At 37.1% G+C, this 10,430-nt stretch overlaps 1 protein-coding gene across 1 annotated transcript; it reads left to right on the forward strand.

Moving 5' to 3' along the window:
• Positions 1 to 8,150: 8,150 nt before the first annotated feature.
• LOC106830839 (olfactory receptor 1L8-like) lies at positions 8,151 to 9,074 on the forward strand. The gene has a single exon (XM_014840687.2). The coding sequence runs from the start codon at positions 8,151 to 8,153 to the stop codon at positions 9,072 to 9,074; it is 924 nt and encodes a 307-aa protein (XP_014696173.2).
• The last annotated feature ends 1,356 nt before the right edge of the window (positions 9,075 to 10,430 follow it).

Here is a 10,430-nt window from a genome sequence, read left to right on the forward strand (position 1 = left end):
GCAGAACCTCTGTAACCATGTTCATGAGCATCTCTGATTCTCTTGACCCCATTTCTACTGGTTCCTGATACACGCAGCAAACTCTGTAAGTCAACAGCTATAACTCATATGTGTCCTGGATGTTGGGTTTTATTCCTTCATTTCTTTACATGTGACTATACCTTTGAGACTGTTTTATGATTCAGTAATTGGCTTGAAGTCTAACAAAATCTCAGCTTCCAGTTTTCATGTCTCTGCCTTTCTCTTCCCATCTTCCTCTTCTCCAGGAAACCACATCTTTTTCATTCCCTCTAAGTGTTGTTGAAATCTTTGTTTTCCACAAAATTTGCTGGAACTAATTTACATCCACTCAATGACTTTTGTTCCCTTAGTACCTTCTTATTTTAATGAACTTCATTAATCAGCTTTCCTAGCTTTTTGAAAGTTGTTACAGTAACTCAGGAAGAGAGACACAGAGACAGAGATTGAGACACCCATACATTTGAAACTTCCACCAAAGCCATGAATGTATCTGGCCCATCAGTTTATACAGGGATCACACCCTTTCCTTCTTCCATATCTTCAACAGCAGAATGTTCTGGGCTCTGTAGTGCAAAAACTCTTAGCCCTGGTGAGCTTAGTGACTTAGTAGTTTAGCACTCACCTGCCCCAGTGATCAGGCCAGTGGTACAGCGTGGGGCTGAGTTGCTCTGGGTCTGGTATTTGTCACTCACAGGTGCTCACTCCTCTTGAGCCCTCTCTTAGCTTCAGTTTCTCTTAGAGATTCCCCTATTTCCTCCATCACTACTATTCAGAAACCTATCCACTTCCCAGGGAAAGATTTGTTGTATGTACTTAGGATTATCCTCAGTATCTTTTAAAGGGAGAATTAAAAGCCATACGGGAGCACTGAAGACGGATATAACTAGGAACTTCCAGAAGCAGACGCGGACATATTGGGATGCTCCGTGATGTAAATAGTCCTCCAGTGCTGCAGGCAAGGACTTTATTCTGTTCACTTTTGTTTTCCTTCCTTCCTTCATTCGTTCATTCTCTATACTTCTCTTAGTGCTTTTAGACTTTGCTATGTTTTATATCTTAATATTTTTACCATTTACTATTCTCCTATATTATTCCTAGAGATATCATTCAGTAGGTCTCATGAGGGACTTGTGAATGTGGATTTTAATCAGCGCCCCCCCTACTCGCAGAGAAAATTAACCTGATCTTTATGTGAGAAGATTGAAGTTTGACAATTTCTGATCATTCTTTATGTCTCTATGTTTGCATTTCTATAACTCATGCTTATAGTAACACTTTATCAAGCATATAAAGCTGCACATACACATTCATTGACTGCAGCATTGTTTGTAATAGTGAAAAATTAGAAACAACCAAAATGTCCATCAATACAGAAATAGATCAATAATAGTTCAATTTTTCCACAGAAAAAAATAATATGTAGTAGTTACCAATAATAAATTATATCTCTATCACTGCCCTGAAAAGCCACTATGTATGAAGAGCAGGTTGCAAAATAAAATGCTCAAGAATAAACCTATTAAGGTGAAAAATATGAATAAGTGAGTGTGTACATGTGTGTGGTAAATAGGTGAGATTATATATCCAATAAGAAAACCTGCCATTAAAAATGGTTAATTCTAGGAGATTCTTCTAGGAAGATGGAGATAACATTTGCTTTTTTGTTTGTATATATCTGAATATTTGAATTTGTTAAAAGAGGACATGTATTTTTTGTAGAATTAAAACTACTAATCAGTAAGACAAATGTAACATAATCTATTGCTCTGTTTTTTGTTCAAATAGCAATAATATCATGTCACGGTAGGAGAGGGGTAATATAAAGGAGGTTAGGTCACCAAAGGAATACCCCATTCAATGTCCTAATTCTTACTTTGTAGTAGAACCAGATAAAGAGGAAACACAGAATGCAGGAAGCAATCTCACCTCCACATAACCTATAGTTGTCCTATATTACTATCAACACTTTGGACTTGGAAGAGAAAATCCTGATCTTAACATTTCCTCCAAGGCTGAGCATGGCCATAGACCTATGACTATGACCCTTGAGTAAATCTGATTAAGGTACAAGAATTTGCATTTCTAACAAACCCCCGGGTGATGCTGGTGTACTGATTTAGAAACAGTACTTTGAGAATCATTAGTCTACCAGATATCAAGAACTACTGTAGACCCATGGTAATTAAGACTATACAGATATTGTTGAAGGAGTAGACAAACAGAACAAATACCACAAGATAGAGAGCACAGAAACATATTCACACATTGGTATACGCTTGATTTATGAATGAGGCACTAGAGAGCATCTTTTCATAAATGGAGCAAAGACAGTTGGCAATCCACATGGAAAAATGAAATTGGTCCCTACCCCATACCATATGCAAAAATTAACTCCTGATGAATCATAAATTTGCATACAAAAAACAAAAACTATTAATATTTTAGCAAATAGTATAGGAAAATATCTTTGTCTCCTTGAGGTAAGAAATAATTTCTCAAGTGAGTCACAGACAGAAGGCACTAACCACAAAAGAAAATAACATTAATTGGACCATGTTGAAATTAAATTCTTTGGTTCTGTTTATCAAAAGACATCATGGAGGAAGAAGACAAATAACAGAATGTTAAAAGGTATTCGAAATTCATAAAACCAACAAAACATTCAAATTAGGAATACATAAATATCCCTAGAAATCAGTAACGAAAAGACAGACAAAACAGGTGGGAAAAAACTGTGAAAAATAATCAAACAAACATTTCGTCAAAAAGAAGGAACTCCAAATGGTCAATATGCATATGAAAAGATGCTGAGTTTCATTAATAAGCAGAGAAATTCAAATTAAATTACAATGGGAACCCACCACACTCCCACCAGTTGGACAAGTGCAGGTGAGCATGTGGAGAAAAGGGAAAGCTTGTGCACTATTGGTGGGAATTGAAATCGATGCAGCCATTGTGGAAAACAGTATGAATGGTCTTCAAAAAATTAAAAATAGATCTACCATAGGATCCAGCAATCCCACTTCTGGGCATATATCCAAAGAAAATGAAATCATTAACTCAAAGAGATATCTACACTTCCAAATTCATTTCAGATTTATTTATAATAGCCAAGACATAGAAACAACCTAAGTGTTTAACAGTTGATGAATGGATAAATAAAATAAAAAATCTATATAAAACAGCATATTATTCAGCCATAAAAAGAAGGAAATCCTGCCAGGTGCAATAACATGGATGAACCTGGAGGGCATTTTGCTAAGTGAAAAAAGTCAGACAGAAAAAGACAAATAATGCATATTCTCACTTATATCTGGAATCTAAAAACATAGAACTCATAGAAACAGAGAGTGGATTTGTGGTTTTCAGGAGTGAGGAATGGGGGTGGGAGAAATGGATGAAGATGGTCAAAGGTTACAAACTTCCAATTGTAAGATGAATAAATTCTAGAGATGTAATTTACAGCATGGTGATTATAGTTATAGTTTCGTATATTTGAAAGTTGCTAAGGGAGTAGATTTTAACAGTTCTCACCACAAGAAAAAAATCTGTAACTGTGTTAGGTGATGGGTGTGTTAACTAACATTATTGTGGTAATCATTTTGTAATATATATGTACATCAAATCGTTACATTGTACACCTTAAACTTACACAATGTTATATGTCAATTATATCTCAATAAAATTGGAAATAAACAAATAAATGTTTGTTTAATAAATGAACAGAAAGAAGGAAAGTCACATGAATAGTAAGTGGAGGAGGCAGGACTCAAACCCAGGCCTTTCTGTCTCTGTAGTACTTACCGTTAATAAGGAGATTAAAATTTAAAAATTAAATTCAAAGCTAAGAAAAAAGACACAAGCGTATTATGTGAGGCAATGGTTTACACTGAGAGCAATAGCAGAATGTTTTTGTATTTCCTGTAATATAGTTGTGGATGATGTTCACCAAAAAGCACAATATTCTCTCTATAAAATCCGAAAGGACATTTTCTCTCTTGTTTTAGTGCCAAGAAGAGTTGTCCTCATTTTTCAAATGAAGAACTGAAGCTTTAGAGGCAAAGTAACTTGCTAAAAGCAACGAAGTGGTAGGTGCCACCAAGTGGCGTAGCTGTTAAGTTCATGTGCTCCACTTTAGCGGGCCCGGGATTTGCCTGTTCAGACCCAGGGCGTGGACATATGCACTGCTTATCAAGCTATGCTGTGGCGGGCGTCCCACAAACAAAATAGAGGAAGATGGGCACAGATTTTAGCTCAGGGGCAATGTTCCCCAGCAAAAAGAGGATTGGCAGTAGATGTTAGCACAGGGCTAATCTTCCTCAAAAGATAACAAATAATAACAATAAAAAAAAGCGACTAAGTGGCACAACCAGCATTCTAATAAATATCTCCTTTCCTCAGCACTAACCCTCAGCACACTACTCTGAGCATGAACTCTGAAAACATATACCTTCTTTTTCTAAAGCAACTTTTCTAAATGTGACGATACCCTTTGCCTGCCCCTGTGCTTTAACCATGCATAAACTAAGATTAACCTAATCCCACACAGAAAAAAAAATCTAATCCACATGCCTCCCCAGACACTGGAATGCACATACACACCATTGATCTACTCCCATTGAATAGCCTGAAAACTTCAACCTCCCCATATTAACTTAAGACCTGCCCAATTCTAGAACATACCTCAAGCTACATCTGAATCCCCAACCATAAAGATATTCATCTACAGAAACATTTGTTCACCCTTGATAACCCATAATTGGGGAAACTGAAGCATGCCATTGAGACATTGCAGTGAGGCTAAGAAGCTCTGAGATTAGCCCCAACATTTTAACAGGAAGCTTCAAGTGTCCCCTTATCCCCTTCAAGTCAGCTCTGCTAACTGATTCCTATTCTACTTTCTCTGCTTAGAGAGATAACAAGACAAAGTCCCCTGAGAGGTCATCACTCCACAACTACATCCACCTAACAAGGACCCCAGAGGCCATTAGCATAGCTCAGACTCATGAGAAGCTGCCTGGGTTTCCAGAATCAAGAGAGTCCTTGCCACTTGAGTCAGGTCATTTCTGCCTTCTGAGATGGAGCTAGGGCAGCATCACACTGGGGACCAGATGTTAGGAAAGAAACAGGATTGAGGCCACTAAAAGGGAAACATGTTATCGTGTTAAAACAGTGTATCAGTTCCTCCCTTCTTTCTTGTCTCTTTCCTTGTTAATCAGCCCAGAATTACATGGGAGAAACATGAAGTAGCTGAGCTTTTCCTGAGAAGCAGACTTGGAGCCGATTAGCAGATGTGGTACACATCAGCTTCTGGAGAAACTGGAAAGAAAAGAAACACATCTAGATATAAAGGTGAGCTTCGGTAATCTTGACACCCTCCTGACTTCTCCAACCCAGTTTGGTACTTATTCCTTCCTCCATGGTACTTTCAGATATTTCATGGATTAGAAACTCATAGAGTCCAACTAAAACTTTCACCTAGCTTTTTGTTTTAAGTCCATCAAATTTGACCTCTAGGTCATCTACACTGTATGTTTTGGTGGAAGCAAAACCCCATCACTAGAAAAGAAAAAAAAAATATCTACTGTATTCTCAGCCTCATCCATTCACCTTGTGCTTTTAGAACTATTTTTCCTGCTTCTCAGATCAAAAACCTTCTTCCTTTTTTCTAATCATCAACGTGGGTGATCCTCATGTCTACAACCTGGAGCACCCAATCTCATTAATTAACTCAGGTCACTAATGCTTTGTATTCAGCATTCTCCAGGCAGCCCTTCCACAAATGACTTATTTTTGAGTATTGATCTATGACTGACAAATTGCTTTTAAGATATGATATCACACTTGCTATTCATGAAACATCAGGAATCTGCTTGTGAGCAGGTGATGGAGGACAAATCAAACTCACATCAAAAGTCTTATGTCCAGGGCACTCTCTGCTGCACGATCACAATTCCGCACACCAGACACACTCCAGCCATGCACAGTCAATTTTTTTCCACCTGATTTTGTCCAGTTAACATGGGTATTCAAATTTTCAAATTCCACCATCTGTACAACACAGGAAGATATGTCACTTCTCTTGCAATTACAAGGACAGATTCTGAACATGGGGGAAGAAAGCTTGTCATTAAGGCGGATAGAAGGGTAGTTAATGTAGGACATTATCACAGCGAGGAAGACAATGCATGTGCGTGATCATGATAGACAATGCATATACCAAAACACGAGGAGGCGAAGCATCAGGATTGAGAGCATGAGTTTCAGAATGAGTCAGCTTGGGGTTCAAATCCTGATTGCTATTCACTCCTTAGTGACCTTGAGCAAACCACTTTACATCTCTCAGCCTCAGTCTTCTGATAACAACACGTGACTCATGACTGCTTATCATGGGATTTAATGAGATTCTTAGCATAGGCTTGACATGTAACACATTTTCAATAAATATGGTTGAGTATTATTAACTTCAATTATTGATTTACTCAAATTATTCAATGCAGAAACAAATATTCCATCTATAAAATCTAACAAAATCATGAAATTAGCCTGACAATTTGGCAATGAGAGATATATTTGAAGCATGTGAGTTAACTGCTTTTCAGAACATACAGGAATAGCAGATAAGGGAAGATGACACTGGGATTTAGGAGGATCGTTAGCTTCTCCTGAGTGTTTACAAGATACTTACAAGATCTTTCTCCCCAGTGCTTAAATTGCATTATCTCACTAAATCTTCATGTGAATGTGGCTATCTGTGTCCAATATTATGCACAAAAAGACTGAAGTTTAAAGCTGTTTAGTAACTTACAACTAAAATGTAGGCAATTAATTGTTAAATGAATTAATATATTATTATATACATTAATATAGATATAAAATGTTTTTAAATGCATGAAAAGTCCAAAGTAATAGGCCCACTCTAAATGTGTAAAAGAATTGCTACCTCTAAAGAAGCTATTTTAATCACTTCGAGGATATAAGTATGTTCATTGTAGGGATTTTTTATGGAAACCAAGAATATGTAAATAACCAATGGCACAAAATGCTTGAGACTCTTTATGTACTTTGCCCATTCATAAGGTATGGATGAATATGCTGACTCTAAAAAAATTGATTTAAAACACTTTTCAGATACAAGATCTCTCATTGCCGAGTTTTTGTAATAGTGAGAAACGTAGGTCACTTTGATGTCCATCACTAAGTAGCTGAATGACTTAAAAAACACAAGTATATTTTAAAAATTAACAAGTTTCTCATAGATATTTTTGGATCCATATATGAGAGATGAATTTTAAAAGCATGAATTGAATACTCAGCAATGCATGACCATCTTGTACAAAGATTATGTAGGACAGGGTGTTAAAGAAAGGAAAATCAATTTACAAAAAAGAGGAAACTTGTACAGTCTGATGATGATAGCATGCGATGAGCTAAGGAGGATGAATCTCTCATCGTGTCCTCAGAAGAGAAAAAAACTCATTGTTTTTGAAGCTGGTTCAACATTCCTCCTAGATTTGCCTTATTGGTTATGTTGACAAATGCTTATTTTTTCCCATGACAATGGAAAGATGAACTTTAGAATGACAGAACTGAATTTGTTTTGATAGGGAATGTGTGTCCTGTGACCTCCCTGTATAACATACCTCCACCCACATTCTCCATCCATCTCCATCCCCTTGTATGTTGCTTTATTTTGTACAGAAAATTTATCCCTACCTGATATTATATTACATATTTTGTTTGTTGATGATCCTTCTCCCCAACTAGAACATGAGATTCGCAAAGGCAAAGATTTATCTGTTTTTATTGCTGTGTCTTCAGCAGGGGAACAGTGCTTTGTGTAGAATAAGAACTAATGAACTTGAATCAGAGAGATCCACCTCTGATGGTCTCTAAAGGAAAACTCTTGTTCTGTTCCCCCAGCTTTCAAGATAAGGCCTTTATGATGTTCACTGATTTGGGATGAGAGGATGACATCAAGGACAATGAGGTTGACAAGTTGTCCCTGCACAACAGCTAATTGTGACCAAACTGAGAAAACAAACACTTGCTGGGTTCTCATGATTTGGGTGAAGGCATTGAAGTACATTAAATAAGAAAACTTTTCATATATAACTAGACCCAAGTCAATGGAAAAAGTCAACCAAACCAGCAGTGTCTCTGAGTTCATCCTCCTGGGACTCTCCTCCCGGCCTGAGGACCAGAAGCCACTCTTTATCCTCTTCCTCACCATATACCTGGTCACCATAACAGGGAACCTACTCATCATCCTGGCCATCTACTCTGACCCCCAGCTTCAGACTCGCATGTATTTCTTCTTGAGTTTCCTGTCTTTCACTGACATTTGCTTTACAACAACCATAGTCCCCAGGATGCTAGTGGACTTCCTGTCAAAGAAGACCATCTCCTATGCTGGGTGTCTGACACAGATGTATTTTATTTATGCTTTGGGCAACTCTGACAGCTTCCTTCTGGCAGTCATGGCCTTTGACCGCTATGTGGCTATCTGTGACCCCTTCCACTATGTCACCACCATGAGCCACCACCGTTGTGTCCTGTTGGTGGCCTTCTCCTGCTCATTTCCTCACTTCCACTCATTCCTACACACACTTTTGCTGAATCATCTCATCTTCTGTGACTCCAATGTTATCCATCACTTTCTCTGTGACATTGGCCCTCTGCTGAAATTGTCTTGTTCCTCCACATTTGTCAATGAAATTGTGATAATGATAGAAGGATCTGTTGTTTTGGTGACTCCCTTTCTATTCATTGCTTTCTCTTATGTACTAATCCTCATTGCGGTTCTCAAAATTCCCTCAGCTGCTGGGAAACGTAAAGCCTTCTCCACCTGTGGTTCTCACCTCACTGTGGTAACACTGTTTTATGGAAGCATCTTCTATGTCTATTTACAGCCCCTGTCCACCTACACCGTCAGGGACCACATAGCAACAATTGTCTACACAGTTTTGTCCTCCATGCTAAACCCTTTTATCTACAGCCTGAGAAACAAAGACCTGAAACGGGGCCTGAGGAAGCTGATGGGAAAGAAGTAATCCCAGGCAGCACCCTCATGACAAGCCCACAAGTGGAATTGGCTCCACTCAACTCTAGTTTCCCCTTGTTCTTGGTAAACAATCAAGCTGATGGAGGTTAGCATTTTTAACTCATGTGAGACAAGACTATTAAGAGTACTTACATCAATTGTTGATGGCCCACCAGTTGGCCTTGACTCTCTTGAAATCGTGATGATCATCCTCACTATTCTTCCTCTTTCCTACGAAGATTCATCACTTTCTCATCTTCCAAACACTGCATTAAACTAGTTCTTTTCCCAAAAATATTTCGTGAACAAATTTCTCTCTTTTTATTAAGATTTATCATCCAAAATCCTTCAAATTCCAGTGTATTACTTAACACAATTTCTTAATTTATAGCTGTTGAATGTCTTTGCAAACATTAGAAGAGGAAAAGAATGGAGGCAGAGAGGGAAGGGCATGATTACATTTTAGCTAATTTTCTCATTTTGAGGATTTCTGTAATTTATTTTTTCTCAAAAAACATTTTTCCTGTTTAGAAATCAAGTTTGTACATTTACTCCTCTTTTCTCTTTCTACTCTTACTTTATTATATTGCTTTGGCTTTATTTCTTGTTAATTTCCTCTTATTTTTCTACCATATAATTAAAAAATGCTAATGGCCATAAAGAATAAGAATGAAGAGTGACAACATGAAATGTATCCATTCCATACCAGGGAGGTTGGAACTTTTCTTCCCTCCATCTATCCCTAAAGTTATCTGTTTAAAAATAGTTGATTCTAATTTTAAAAGGTTTTGTAAAATCTGATATTAGTGGCGTTTTTTTTAGTAAAAGCAAAAGTTTTTTTAAATAAGTAATTTAATATTTTATTTTAGGAACTCTCACTCTTCGGAGCCTAACCTATTGAAATGTTGTCATAAATGTATATTGAATATTGAGATATCTTTTATTTTCAGTGGACCTCAGTTTATGGCAGATAAAAGTTGGCAACAATCTAAATTCCTATCAATAGGGAATGGAGAAATTAATTATGATTATTTACATAGAATATAATGGTATGCATGCAGCAGGTTCAAAGAATCAAATGGATGCCCTTTACTTCCTTGAAAAGTCATTAAGTAGAAAAATCAATATGTGGAACAAAGTATAAAAGTATGAATTCATTATGTTTAAAATGTATAAATATATGTATGTGTATAGTCAGTGGAGTAAGAATGGAAATGCATGGGGGGACAGACAGGGAGAAAATTTCCACTTTATACGCATTTGTAATGTCTGGATTAGTTCAAATAAATATTTACGGCTCATGGAATTTAAAACTATTAATAAATCAGATGACCAATGAAAGACATTCTTTGTAAGGCACCAGCTG

The sequence above is a fragment of the Equus asinus genome, chromosome 10 (genome assembly GCF_041296235.1).
Source record: "Equus asinus isolate D_3611 breed Donkey chromosome 10, EquAss-T2T_v2, whole genome shotgun sequence".
Lineage (NCBI taxonomy): Eukaryota > Metazoa > Chordata > Mammalia > Perissodactyla > Equidae > Equus > Equus asinus.

Coding starts and splice junctions, on each gene's coding strand:
- LOC106830839 (XM_014840687.2), top strand. CDS start 8,151: ATGGAAAAAGTCAACCAAACCAGCAGTGTCTCTGAGTTCATCCTCCTG.